The sequence below is a fragment of the Megascapheus bottae genome, chromosome X, assembly GCF_031878675.1.
Source record: "Megascapheus bottae isolate mThoBot1 chromosome X, mThoBot2.hap1, whole genome shotgun sequence".
Taxonomy (NCBI): Eukaryota; Metazoa; Chordata; class Mammalia; order Rodentia; family Geomyidae; genus Megascapheus; species Megascapheus bottae.
In genome coordinates this window covers 40,306,062-40,320,721 of record NC_143547.1, presented here as the reverse complement: position 1 = coordinate 40,320,721, position 14,660 = coordinate 40,306,062, and the positions used below count along the sequence as shown (strand labels likewise).

Here is a 14,660-nt window from a genome sequence, read left to right as displayed (position 1 = left end):
TATGTATGACTATATGTATTTATATGAATGTGTATGTATTTGTCTCATAGATTAAAAAATTGTCCCGCTGGGAAGTTATTGATGTGGTACGTACCATGTCAACAGAACAAGCCCGCTCTGGAGAGGGGCCCATGAGTAAATTTGCCCGGGGATCAAGGTTTTCTGTGGCCGAACATCAAGAGCGTTACAAAGAGGAATGTCAGCGCATTTTTGATCTTCAAAACAAGTATGCTGTTTCAGTGCTCTAAGAAGCTCAAGCTGTAAAGGGGAAATAGGTCCTAGATACTATGCTTTTGTTTTGTTTTTGTGGTACAGAGAATCAAACGAAGGACCTTCTGAATCCTAGTCAAGTGCTTTATCTCTGAGCTATGTCTGTAGCACCAGATACTGTTTTACAGTGTAAAGGAGTTCACCTAAAAATGTGAATAGTATCTGAATTATTAGGCTAATATCTACAGTAATATTATGAGAAGACCTGCCCCCTTCAAAGGTACTTAGTAAAGGTTTTGAATGTCTAGAAGGTGCTAAGCTTGAGCTCACATTTTCATGGCAGCTTACTAGGATTGAGCCTGGAAACTAACAATAGTAATAGTAATAGGGCTTTTTTCCCCTGAAGATTTAGTTGTGATATAATCGTAAAGTACTATAAAAAATGACCTGTGATTGCTGGGTGCTGGTGGCTCACACCTGTAATCCTAGCTACTCAAGAGGCTGAGATCTGAGGATTGCAGTTCAAAGCCAGCTCAGGCATGAAAGACTGTGATACTATTATCTCCAATTAACCACCAGAAAACCAAAAATCAGTCTGTGGTTCCAGTAAGTAGTAGAGCGCTATCCTTGACCTGAAGAGCTCATGCAGAGTGCCCCAGCTCAGAGTTCAAGCCCCATGATGGCCAAAAAGAGAAGGGGGGTGGGGGTGGGGTGGGAGAGAGAATGAGGCTAACCTGAGCTACAATGACACCATGTTAAGAGTGCCACATCTTAGTGGATTCTGTGTGTGTGTGTGTGTGTGTGTGTGTGTGTGTGTGTGTGTATACAGGCATGAATTCAGGGCCTTAAACTCTTAGCTTTGTACTCAAAGCTGGTGCTGCTCTACCACTTGAGCTGTAGCTCTGCGTATAGCTGTTTGCTAGTTAATTGGGACTGAGAATTTCATGGACTTTCCTGCCTGGAGTGGTTTAGAATTGGGATTCTCAGATCTGAGCTTCTGAGCAGTTGCAATTATGGGCATGAACCTCTAGTACCTGGCTCTGTTTGCTTTTTTTGTTTGTTTGTTTTTCTGTTGTGTTGTTTTGTTTTTTGATACTGGTCTTGGGGCTTGAATTCAGGCCTGGGTACCACCTGTGTGCTTCTTTGCTAAAGGCTAGTGCTTTACCACTTAATCCACAGGTCCACTTCCAGCTTTTAGGTGGTTAATGGTAGGTATCTCACAGATATTTCTGCCTGGACTGGCTTTGAACCATGATCCTCAGATATTAATCTCCTGAATAGCTAGGATTACAGGTGTAAGCCACTTTTGCCCAGCTACGTATGCCTTTTAAAGTATTTTTTTTTGCTTTTAGTGCAATTTTATTTTTTTTAACTCTTGCTATACTTTAGTGTGTCCTGTGGTCTTTTTTTTAGGGTTTTGTCATCAACCGAACTCTTATCAACTGACACAGACAGCAGCTCAGCTGAAGACAGTGACTTTGAAGAAATGGGAAAAAATATTGAGAATATGTTGCAGAACAAGAAAACCAGCTCTCAGCTCTCACGTGAACGGGAGGAACAGGAGAGAAAGGAACTACAGAGGATGCTACTTGGTGAGAGGTTTCCAGACAAGAATGAGATGGGTCAAAAGGAGCATAAATAACTATAGGGATTATACCTAAGAGAAGCTGGAGGCAGACAAAGTATGGGATATAGAAGTCAGTAGGTGAGGTAGAAAGATTTCTACAAACTGCACTGTAGATTTATCCATGGGGGCAAATTGAATAGATGCTGCCAATTCATTATCATATACTTGAACAAACTGGGGTTGCAGTGCTATACTTCAAATGAGTTTTCTAGGCATCTATTTTAGTCGGTAGCAGTTTGGTTGGTGTGTGACTGTGTGTCTGTGTGTCTGTGTGTGTCTGTGTCTCCTGGGGTTTGTATTCAGGGCCTTGATGCTGCCCCAGAGCTTTTCTGCTCAAGGCTATTGCTCTTTTTGCCACTTGAGCCACAAATCCACTTTGGCTTTTATGGTATCTTCAGAACTCTTGGGCAAAAGGAAATTGGCAGTATTGAAATGAAATCAGGAAAGGATAAATCAGTGTACTTTTGGGACTCATGGTCTCATGGTGACTTTGATATAACTTTTTTTTTGGTCAGTCATAGGACTTGAACTCTGGGCATGAGCACTGTCCCTGAGCTCTTCAGTTCATGGCTACTGCCCTACCCCTTCAGCCATACCGCCACTTCTGGTTATCTGGTGGTAAGAGTCTCATGGACTTTAGTGCCCGGGCTGGTTTTGAACCTTGATCCTCAGATCTCAGCCTCCTGAGTAGCTAGGATTACAGGTGTGAGCCACCTTACCCAGCTTGATATTGCTATTTGTTTGTGCCTGTCCTTGACACTATCCCTGACGGGTTTTTTTGCTCAAGGCTAGAATTGTACCACTTGAGCTCTAGTCCATTTCTAACTTTTGATGGTTAATTAAAGAGTCTACAGACTTTCCTGCCCTGGCTGGTTTTGTATTGCAATGCTCAGATCTCACTTCTGGAACAGCTAAGATTAGAGATGTGAGCCATTGGCACCCAGCTACTTCTAGATTGTTGCTAGTCTCATAGACTTTTCTGCCTGGGCTGGGTTCAGTCCTCAGATCTCAGCATCCTGACTAGCTAGAATTACCGGCATGAACCACCAACACCCAGACATTTGTTTAGAAATCTTTTTCTTCCTTACCAGCTGCAGGCTCAGCAGGAGGGGGAAATAATCACAGAGATGATGACACAGCTTCTGTGACTAGCCTTAACTCTTCTGCCACTGGCCGCTGTCTTAAGATATATCGCACTTTTCAAGATGAAGAGGGTAAAGAGTATGTTCGATGTGAGACAGTCCGAAAACCAGCTGTCATGGATGCCTATGTGCGCATACGGACTACAAAAGATGAAGAATTCATGTGAGTTTTTAAAATTTTTATTGCTATTATAAAGGTGCTATAAATAGGGGGTTATAGTTAAATCAGTCAGGTAAAAGAGTACATTTCTTTTTAGGTAATATCACCATTTTCCTCACTCTCCTAGTCATGTAAGTTTGAGTTACCACTTTGAAGTGTGATGGGGAGAACAATAATGATGGGGGATAGGTGTGTGTTTGAATTTTAGTGATATGATTGTGTACAATTGTCCCTGGAAGTCTGTTACAATGAGGTACCACCTTGTCTTTAGATCTTTTTGAGCAGAGCCAAATAACCAGGAAAATTACTTGTTAGCTAAAAATAAAAGCATGTTATGTTCTGCCAGGCTTCTTTGCATTTTGATTGTTTGGTTTGCCTGTAAGCCTAGTATTGCAGAAGCAAATACTAGCGGGTTATGAGTTCTGGAATAGCCTGGGATACATAGTTCCTTCTTGGGCCACTTGAACTATGTAGTGAGACGTTACCTCAGAAAAAAAAAGGAAAAAAATGTAGAACTTCCTCAGGATTTAAAGAGATGCCTCTGCTGATGGAGTGTTATTGAAGGTGATGAGAGCAGCATATAGTTCCTTTAATTTTAGCCTGGATATATTACTTTCATTCTGTGATATTACCTATCCAGAACATCATTTTTGATTTGGGTTTACTTATGATCTTGTGTCTCTCCCCCCCACTTCTTTCTGTTGTTCAGTCGAAAATTTGCCCTTTTTGATGAGCAGCATAGAGAAGAGATGCGAAAAGAACGGCGAAGGATTCAGGAGCAACTAAGGAGGCTTAAACGGAACCAGGAAAAGGAAAAGCTTAAAGGTCCTCCTGAGAAGAAGCCCAAAAAAATGAAGGAACGCCCTGATCTAAAAGTAAATTTGTTATTGCTTGACTATCTGAATAAACAAAAAAATTTAGTATATTGTGGTTTAATTGCAACTTATAAAGCAAAGGAAGGAAGCACACATTTTTCCTTTAGCTTTTACCATTTCCTTACTGGAAATTACTGCAGTACTATAAATGTTAGAAGTGCTTATGTGTTTTGTTGTTACTAGTGTGAGTGGTAAAGATAACACCACACTCATCTAGGACCATTGTTTTCATTAGGTGTCACTTATCTTCATTTGAAATATTTTCTAGGCATCAAGGTAGGTACCTTGCATTTTCTTTTCTTTTTTCCCCATTTTACAAATTGTTACTATAAAGATGGTTCATAGAAAGGTTAACTTATGTAAGTCAAGTAATGAGTACATTTCTTTTTAGATAGTGTCACCCCTTTCCTCGCTCTTTCCCAGTTTTTTCCTCTTGTCCCTTGCATTTTATTTTACCTACTTATATACTTGTAGAGCTTCATACATGCTAGGCAAATTCTGTACCCCAGAGCTCTATCTCCAGCTCCATATTCTTTTTTTATCATTTATCTATTTGTTTAATGTATATTTTTTGGTGTCAGTACTGAGACTTGAGCTTGGGGCCTAAATGCTGTCCATTATTTGCTTTTTCATTTGAGATTGATTCTGTACCATTTCAGCTATAGCTCTACCTCTGACTCTTAGCCACAATCCTCAGATCTCAGTTTCCTGAGTAGCTAGGAATACAAGTGTGATCCACCAGCATATTGCTCCATATTCCTTTGTAAAAATATACTTTCTAAAAGACACAATGAGCCAGCTTCCAATGACCAGCACTTGTAACCCTAGGACTCAAGAGCCTAAGACTTAGAAGGTCAAGGTTTGGAGGCGACCTGGGCAGAAAAGTATCAGGGAATTCATCTCCAGTTAACGAACTGAAAGCCAACTGGAGATGTAACCTTTAGTAGTAAAGCACCAGCTGTGAACAAGAAAGTCAAGCAAGTGTAAAACCTTTAGTTCAGGTGCTAATATTGGCAAAAAAAAAAGTTTCTTTAAAAAGTAGTGAAATTAGGGCCGGGAGTTTGGCCTAGTGGTAGAGTGCATGCCTAGCATGCATGAATACCCGGGTTCAATTCCTCGGTACCACATACATAGAAGTGGTGCTGAGGCTCAAGTGGTAGAGCTCTAGCCTTGAGAAAGTCCATGGACAGTGCTCAGGCCCTGAGCCCAAGCCCAAGACTGGCAAAAAAAAATAGTAGCGAAATTAAACACATGGAATATGGTTTGTTTTTCATCACTGAGATAGGATTCTGGAGACTATAATATGTACTAGTTACTACTATATAATGTACATTATAAGAAGAAGTAACTTTGTTAGTGAAGGAAACCATGAATTTGCTAAATTTAGGTTCTGGTTCTGCTACTTAATATGATAATAACCTTTGCCCAAACCTGTTTTCTCCTATAAAATGATACTTTTCTCAATGTAAAGTGCTGTTGTTAACATGTACTGAAGCCATATTTAGTGTTCTTCTTGTATTAATATTCGCTAAATATGATGAAGTTTTTTTCTCCACTTACAGATAAAACTGGGGTCTGAGCTACCAAAGGGACTGAGTTACAAAACTGACATGGACACTTGATACTACTGAGGCTTTTCCTTGTTTTGACCAGGGGCTGAGAGTCCACCCTGCTAGTTGATTATTATTATTATTATTTTTGCCAGTCCTGGGGCTTGAACTCAGGGTCTAGGTGCTGTCCCTGAGCTTCTTTTGCTTAAGGTTAGCACTCTACTACTTGAGTCACAGTGCCACTTCTGGCCTTTTCTGTTTATGTGGTACTAAGGAATTGAATGTAGGGTTTCATGCATGCTAGGCAAGCATTCTACTACTAAGGCACCTTCCCAGTCCCACTAGTTGATTTTATTTGAACCTCCTAATCTTTGTCCTGCATATTTAATATTACCACAGTTCCCAACTAACATTAGAAATGAAAGTCTTTTTCTTTGTAATCTTAACTTCATTTTATTACTGTATATTAGTTGTACAAAGGAGTTTCACTGTGGTATTTTCATATATATATATATATATATATATATATATATATATAGAATGTACTTTGATCAATTTCAACCCCTCTCATTTTTTATTTTTCCGGTTTTCTTTTTTTAATATGTATGAACTCTATTTTCTTTGCCAGTCCTTGGGCTTTTGCAAGGCTAGCACTCTACCACTTGAGCCACAGTACCACTTCTGGCTTTTTCTGTGTATGTGGTACCAAGGAATTGAAACCAGGGCTTATTACATGCTAGGCAAGCACTCTACCACTAGGCCACGCTCCTGGCCCCTCTATTTTTTTTTGCCAGTCCTGGGGCTTGAACTCAGGGCCTGGGCACTGTCTTTGGGCTTTCTCAAGGCTAGTGCTCCTCCACTTGAGCCACAGAGCCACTTCCAGCTTTTTCTGTGTATGTGTTAGTGAAGAATCAAACTCAGAGATTCATGCATGCTAGGCAAGCACTCTACCACTAGCCTGTCCTCCTGGCCTTTGTATGAACCCTATAAGAGAGGGTTTCATTGTGATATTTCAATACATTTATACAATGTCATCATATTAATCTAACCCCTCTATCACTCCTTTAATCCCTTAACTCCTTAATATAATTTCAAGAGATTTTATTTTTATACATTCAGATAAATTATTTTGAGTCAGTAATGGGGCTTGAACTTAGGGCCTCAAACCCACAACTTGGCTTTTTATGTTTTTGGTCACAGACTTGTCTTCCCAGGCTGGCTTCAAATTATACTCTTTATATTTCAGACTCTTGAATTGCTGGAATTACAGATATGAGCCACTAGTGCCTGGCTTCCTGCCCTGATTTTTATTAATTTTGCCTTCTGTTCATTTGCACACATGACACAATCCACACATGTTAGATTTCCTGTCATAGCTAGGATAATAAGCAAGATTCACAGTGTTCAGCTCTGCTGAAAAGAGGGCTTGCCTTAAGCCATTGATTTCCCAAGTAGAATTATAGTCAGTGGCACCTGGCCCTTTGATTTTTCAAGAAATTTGGATTTCATCCTATTTTTGTACTTTTGTCTAGTGGCTTCTGTTAGAGCAAGATTTCTGCTGTCCTTGTGTCTTTTCTAGTGTGTGTGTGATATTTCTTACTTGCTTACTTCTAACATGTTCTAATCTACTTATCATAGACATAGATTTTTTCCTTTTGCAGCTAAAATGTGGAGCATGTGGTGCCATTGGACACATGAGGACAAACAAATTCTGCCCCCTTTATTACCAAACAAATGCCCCACCTTCCAACCCTGTTGCTATGACTGAGGAGCAAGAGGAAGAGTTGGAAAAGACAGTCATTCATAATGATAATGAAGAACTTATCAAGGTTGAAGGGACCAAGATTGTGTTGGGGAAACAGCTAATTGAGAGGTAAGAGTAATAAACAGGAAGTGCTATGGGAGAGATCTTTTAGAATGTTGGTACGTAGCACAGGAGAATGTAGTATGTTTCTAAATGGTATAGAAATTTTGGTGGATTTCTATTCTAATAAAATTCAAGCATTATGCTAGGCTCTCCTGCTTGCCCTTTAGCATTCTCCTTTTTTTTTGCCAATCCTGGGGTTTGAACCCAGGGCCTGAGCATTGTCCTTGGGCTCAAGGCTTGGGCTTTACTACTTGAGCCACAGCACCACTTCTGGCTTTTTTCTATGTATGTAGTACCAAGGACTCAAACCAAGTCTTCGTGCATGCTAGGCAAGTACTCTACCACTAGGCCAAACGCCTGGCCCCTTCCTTTTTTTGTTAAGCCTTAGTTACCATATTTACAAGATAAAACTTTTCTTACCTGTTTGATTGTTTTACTGGAATTGAACCCCAGGGCTTTATGTTCTTTAGGCTAGAGCACTATCATCAGCCTATATACCCAGCTTTCCTTACCTCCTATTTTTTAGAACCAGTCCTGGGCCTTGAATTCAGGGACTAGACACTTTTAAGCTTTTTTGTTCATGGGCTCTAGTGCTCTACCTTTTGAGCTTTTTTGTTGGGGGGGTGGTACTGAGGCTTGAACTCTGGGCCTGGGCTTTGTCTCTGAACTTCTTTTTCTCAAGGATAGCACTCTACCACTTGAGCCACAGTGCCTCTTTTCAGAGTAGCTTATTGGAGATAAGAGTCTTACAGACTTTCCTGCCTGGGCTGGCTTCGAACCACAATCCTCAGATCTAAGTCTCCTAGTAGCTGGGATTACAGGCATGAGCCACCATTGCCTAGCTCTCATGTTTTAGTTTGAAAAATGCACATCTGTAGAATAATTGAAAATGTAAAATATAGTTACCCTAAATCTACCAGTTCACATTTTCTGTATTTATTTTCATCTTAATTTTTTCCAAAGCATTTGAAAGTAAATTACAGGGTTTTCCTTTCTAGTCTCTACCATACATCTTTTAAAAATAGGCATATCAGATGTGCAATTTAAGTGCTTGCTTACATGAATAAAATATAATCCATAAAGGACTAAAAAAATAAAAATAGGCATATAATAACATGATACTGTTCTCTTCCCTAAGAAAATTAACATTTAGTAACATATAATAATCAAACCTTAGCCTTAATCAATTTTCCCTAGTTGTCTCAGTGTTCTTATATTGCTTCCTTTCCCAGTTCTGGATCCAGTCCCAGTTTAAACATTAAATGTTTCTTGGGGTTCTTTTTAGTGGCAGGCAGCAGGGCATGGGCCTGAATTCAGATTTACATTCTCACTCAGCTTTTTCATTCAAGGTTGGGGCTATAGTCCTTGAGCTTCAAGTTCCAGCTTCTAATAGTAAGTTAAGAGATAAGAGTCTCACAGTTTTTCCTGCTAGGGCTGCTTGGCAATGCAAGCCTCAGATCTTAGCCTCGCGAGTAGCTAGGATGCATACAGGAGCTATCAGTGCCTGGTCAGCATTAATTTTGATGCTTAGATCATATCCCAGATCTATTCCTTTAAGCCAGATCCTGAGTTATTTTTTCAACGACCATTTCAGAATTAGAATATTTTTTTTTCTACCAAAGGCCATTTGAATTGTTACAATATAATTTGCAGGGTCATACCAATTCAGGTAGATGACTGTGGGCAGCCATTGAAAAGCATACATATCTGTCCCATATGTTCCAGATGGTTTCAGCAGCTTTATAGGGGCCTCAGGTTGGACATTCTTCAGCCTGTGCTTTAAATCTCCATGGTACAAATGCTACTAGTTCTAGTTCCTAGAACTAGGATTAACCAGTTTCTCCAAGGAGCCCAGGTTCCTTCTGTTGGGAATAGCATTTAGAAGCTAAGCTCTAAGTGTTACGTATGCTCCTTTCCACTGAGTTACTGATTCTAGACTTACCACTGAGATACTGATTCTAGACTTTCTAACAGACAAAATTAGGAACTCATAGTTTAAATTACAACTTCATACTGAACCCAGATTGTCCCCATTTCATATTTGGTATCTTTTCTCTTGATTCTTAACCAGAAAATAGATGTATTTTTTTGTTTGTTTTTCTCTGTGTTAAGTACAAAATAGGTCTGGAGTAGTGTTTCAAGCTTGTATTCTTAGCTAATTGGAAGGTGAGGATAAGGGGATCACTGCAATTTGAGTCCAGCCCACACATAAAAGTTGAAGCGATTCCATCTCAGCCAATGGCTAGATATAATGCCATGTGCTTCTGTTCCTCAGCAACACAAATACCAGCGTAGTCTATCCTCTGCCATAAAATATGACACTATCTGGGAAATAATACAGAAAGTTGCTGGAAGCATGTTTCCTGGCTGTAATCCACAGTTTTTTTAAACAACAAAACAAAAGCAAAAAGGACAGGAGTTTTATGGTTTAAGTGGTAGATAGAGCATTGTCCCAGCAAGTGCCAAGCCATGAGTTCAAACCCCAAACTATCATAAATGAATGAAAAAAAATTGTGTGCTGGCCTTGCAGCTTGACCTCAGGGTCTGGGTGCTATCCCTGAGCCTGGTCACTGTCCCTGAACTTCTTTTGCTCAAGGCTAGCACTCTACCACTTGAGCCACACCTCCAGTTCTTATTTTTTTTTTTGCCGGTCCTGGGCTTGAGCTCAGGGCCTGAGCACTGTCCTTGAACTTTCTCAAGGCTAGAGCTCTACCACTTGAACCTCAGCACCACTTCCGACTTTTTTCTATGTATGTGGTACCGAGGAATCGAACCTGGGTCTTCATGCATGCTAGGCAAGCACTTTAACCACTAGGCCAAACTCCCGGCCCCAGTTCTTATTTTTTTTTGAGAGTCTCACATACTTTTCTTCCTGGGCTGGCTTCGAACCACAATTCTCAAATCTCAACCTCCTGAATAAGAAGGATTATAGGTGTGAGCCACTGACACCCAGCAAAATGTGCTATTTTAATCCCTTGAGCCTTAAGGGTAAAATGAAAAAATGCAAACTAGTAAGCTTTCTTGCCCTGGTTTTTAATTTTCTCTTCGCTTCTGTTCTGGAGAGTCAAGTTTCCCAGCTCTTTAACCCAAGGTAAAATGTTAGAACTGGAATGATTTAAATTCCTTTTGTCTATGGAAGTGAGATAATGTTGTGACTTGCCTTGTTCTTTATTTATTTGGGGATCCTATGAGTACTTGCCTGAGCTGGCTTTTTTCTCCCCAGGCTCATGCTCATATAACTTGGGCCTTTCTTTTTGCAGGCTTGAGACTTGAACTTGGGGCCTGGACACTGTTCTTGAGCTTTTTCCAGGCTAATGCTCTACCACTTGAGCCACAGTACCACTTCCAGCCTTTTTTGTGCATGTGGTACCAAGTAATCTAAGCCATAGCTTTGTGCTTGATAGGCAAGCACTCTATCATTAGGCCACACTACTGGACCACGTGGGACTCTTTGTTATACACTTTTTTTTCTCTTGGAAACTAGAAAGAGTTGCTACATGTTATGAAAAATGTTATTGATTGCAGTGCAGATGAAGTTCGCAGAAAATCTCTGGTTCTCAAGTTCCCTAAACAGCAACTTCCTCCCAAGAAGAAACGACGGGTTGGAACCACAGTTCACTGCGACTATTTGAATGTGAGTATCTACATTGCCTCTTGATCAAATGTGATTAATTTGTTCAGTCTTCTATGACATAGCTCTGAGAGATTATCTCTCTGGCCATTCCCTGAAAATTATTTATACTGTTTATTATAAGATTTCTGTAATAGTCCTGCTTATTTAGAGAACCTAAAGCATTTTTTTCCTTGTTTCTCTTCAGAGACCTCATAAATCTATCCATCGGCGCCGGACTGACCCTATGGTGACTCTTTCATCTATCTTGGAGTCCATCATCAATGACATGAGAGATCTTCCAAACGTGAGCCTATGGGTTTCTACAATAGCAAAGCTTATTGTTTTATCCATTACTTCAGGTAGAGGGCAGTAGTGTATAAAATTAGGTATGCGGAAATCCTATTTCTTTGAGATGTAGTTTTTGTTTGTTCCTTTTTAGTAACTTTATGTAAGAAACAAACGTATTCCATCTAGATTCTTTGAGAGTTTATGGCCAAGTAGATGAGGAAGATGTGATAATATTTAAGGATTAGCTCTGACAAGTGTTCTTTGTGACGAGTGCTGTTTCTTCTTTTTACAGACATACCCTTTCCATACTCCAGTCAATGCAAAGGTTGTAAAGGACTACTACAAAATCATCACTCGACCAATGGATCTCCAAACACTCCGTGAAAATGTGCGCAAACGACTCTACCCATCTCGGGAAGAGTTTAGGGAACATTTGGAGCTAATTGTGAAAAATAGTGCAACCTACAATGGTAATAATCATTTGTTCCTTTACTGTAAAGGTTACCTTTCAGACCTTATTTATCGCAAGCTTTTCTATATTCAGACTAAATTCCAGTAAGTGAAAGGGTTACAAAGCATTAATGCATTTGTGGGTCTTAAAAAAAATCAAGTTTTTTTTGTCATTTAGAAAGCATCGCTTTTCTATTACCATCACTTAATTTTTAGTATAGTCTCTGGAAAATTTAGAGTCTTTTTTTTTTGCCAGTCCTGGGGCTTGAACTCAGGGCCTGAGCACTCTCCTTGGATTTTCTCAAGGTTAGAGTTTTAGCACTTGAGCCACAGTACCATTTCCAGCTGTTCTATGTATGTGGTACTGAGGAATTGAACCCAAGTCTTTGTGCATGCTAGACCAAACTCTTGGCCCCAAATTTGGAGTCTTATCTATTAAAATAAAATAGTTAAGTATAGGGAATTAGAAGGAGGAAGTAACAGAAGTAAACAGAAGAGAGGCATTTGATGGGGGGGTGAATCTATGTAAAGTATATGCCTGTGACTATATTTATATGTGTGAGTCTTGAACTCTGTTTCCAGATTTGTTATAGACACTGTTATATGTTGTTCTAAAGCTGGAAAGGCAAGGAGGAAGAAATTGTTGACCATGAATTCATATTTAAGTGTAGAAATCTGGAGTTATTGTGGATAGGTTATTTTTATAGCCTCTTCAAGTTTTCTTATCTCTAAACACGGATCAATAGTATCTACATTGAAAGCTTTTCACAAGCTAGCCAATCTGTATTCCCTCCAGTAACTAGTTACCATACCCCATACAGATTCTTGGCCACACTCACCATTATAATTCATTATATTATTTTATTCTGTTTCTTGGTGCATTTTCTCAGTCTTCCCTCTATAATGCCCTTTCTTTCCTTTCTATGATGAGTTTCCATGAGTAGTTCTAAATCAAATTTTATATATATATGGACATAATATATGGATATGTATATAAGTATATGTATATATTTATGCACACATATATGTGTATATATGGATTGCAAGTATGTATCATAGTATCCATCTTATCTTCTTCCTCATAAGAAATCTTTGAAGCCTCCTGGTGAGTGTGGCTCATGCCTATAATCCTAGCTACTCAGGAGGCTGAGATCTGAGGATCAAGGTTAAAAGCCAGCCTGGGAGCAAAAGAATCTGAGACTCTTATCTCCCATTAACCTCTAGAAAATGGGGAAGTGGGGCTTGGCTCAAGGGTAAGGTGGTAGCCTTGAGCTGAAGCACTTACAACAGTGCCCAGACCCAGAGTTCCCCCATGAACCGCCCCCCCCAAAAAGAAATCTTTGAAATGGGCACTGTTGTAATTTTCATTTTCTACTGCAGGCTTATGGTGTTTTGGATCTTGTTTGTTTTTGAGGGATTGAGCTCTTGTATTTCCTAAACTGGTCTCAAATTCCTGGGCTCAAGTGATCCTTTTGTCTCAGCCTCATAACTACCTGAGATTACAGGTACAATATCACTACATCCCTTTTGGGCCTGTGGTATTCAAATAACTTGACTAAAATAGCTATGCAACTCAAATAGGGCAGAGTGAGGTATTTAAGTATATATAACTCCAGAGTCTTTACTCTTACCTACCATATTCCATATATTCTCTATGCTTTTTTACTATCCATTCATGCCTTATAATCCTGAACTTGCCCTCTGCTCAAATACTTTACCTAATTCCTGGATCCATTGGCTGTGTTTTAGAAGTAATTTTTTGTTGTTGTTGCTGGTCCTGGGACTTGGACTCAAGTGTTTTTCTGGAGCTCTTATATGCTAGCATTCTACTACTTAAGCCACAGCTCCACTTCTGGCTGTTTGTGGGTTAATTGGAGATAAGAGTCTCATGGACTTTCCTGCCCACGCTGGCTTCAAACTACCACTTTGACCTCAGCCTACTGAATAGCTAGGATTATTGGTCCAGTGAGAAGTGTCCAGTCAGAAGTAATTTTTATTCAATAGTTATTGAAATATCAGTTTGTCCCTCTTTTTTTCTTTACATGAACGCAGTGTACTTGGGTATTATTTACTTTCCATCACTCTCCATTATTCTCTTCCCCTTAACCCCTATGGGTTGAAATTAGGGTCTCAGAGTTGCTTGGCTTTTTTGTTCATGGCTGCTACTCTACCGTGACTTCATTCTGGATTTTTCGCTGTTCATGATGAAGTTTCAGTGCTCAGGCTAGCTTGAAACCATAATCCTCCAAATCCTAACTTTCTGATTTGGTAGGATTATAGGTATAAGTCACCAGTGCCTGGCGCTATGTTTTAACTTTTTAAAGACTTATGACTGTCAGTTTCTAAAGCACTTGCATCAGATCTTGCCATGCACACCATATAGGTTCCTACTTCTTTTTATCCTTATCAACACTTGTTAGTAGTATCCATCGTTTTTATTCCAGACATCTTAGTGCATATGAAGACTCATTGTATATCTGCTTAATGGTGCTGAGAACCTTTAGAAATCTTCCTTAAACTTTCATGTATTTATTGCCACCTTTGACTCCTCTTCCTTTTTCCAGCAATCCTTTGTGTAATAACTTATTATTATTCATTCTCATTACTTCAGTCCAAATCTGCACCTGGTACATTGCTACTACTTGTCTGCCGAATATCTCTTATTTCCCACTGCCCTACTGGTGACTCATCTGATTGTCTATTTAGATTCATAGCATTAATGTCTAGTTCTGCATCTTAGAAGTCAGTTGTAATTGGTTCCATCCTTCCACACTTGTAAATAACCAAGTTCTATAAGGTGTACCTCCCTTTTTTTAAAAAAAATATTTTTAGCTGGGCGCAGTGGCTCACGCCTGTAATCCTAGCTACTCAGGATGCT

General features: G+C 39.6%; 1 protein-coding gene across 4 annotated transcripts in view; it reads left to right on the top strand.

Annotated features, from left to right (window-relative positions):
- Window positions 1-14,660, top strand: part of Taf1 (TATA-box binding protein associated factor 1) — a 92,764-nt gene that overhangs the window by 43,096 nt on the left and 35,008 nt on the right. For all 4 annotated transcript variants that reach the window (XM_090325929.1, XM_090325928.1, XM_090325927.1 and 1 more), the window contains 8 exons: window positions 51-226; window positions 1,624-1,802; window positions 2,929-3,142; window positions 3,849-4,014; window positions 7,226-7,437; window positions 10,957-11,065; window positions 11,250-11,348; window positions 11,625-11,802. In XM_090325929.1, the coding sequence (XP_090182055.1) occupies window positions 51-226; window positions 1,624-1,802; window positions 2,929-3,142; window positions 3,849-4,014; window positions 7,226-7,437; window positions 10,957-11,065; window positions 11,250-11,348; window positions 11,625-11,802 (1,333 nt within the window). The remainder of the gene's footprint in view (window positions 1-50; window positions 227-1,623; window positions 1,803-2,928; window positions 3,143-3,848; window positions 4,015-7,225; window positions 7,438-10,956; window positions 11,066-11,249; window positions 11,349-11,624; window positions 11,803-14,660) is intronic.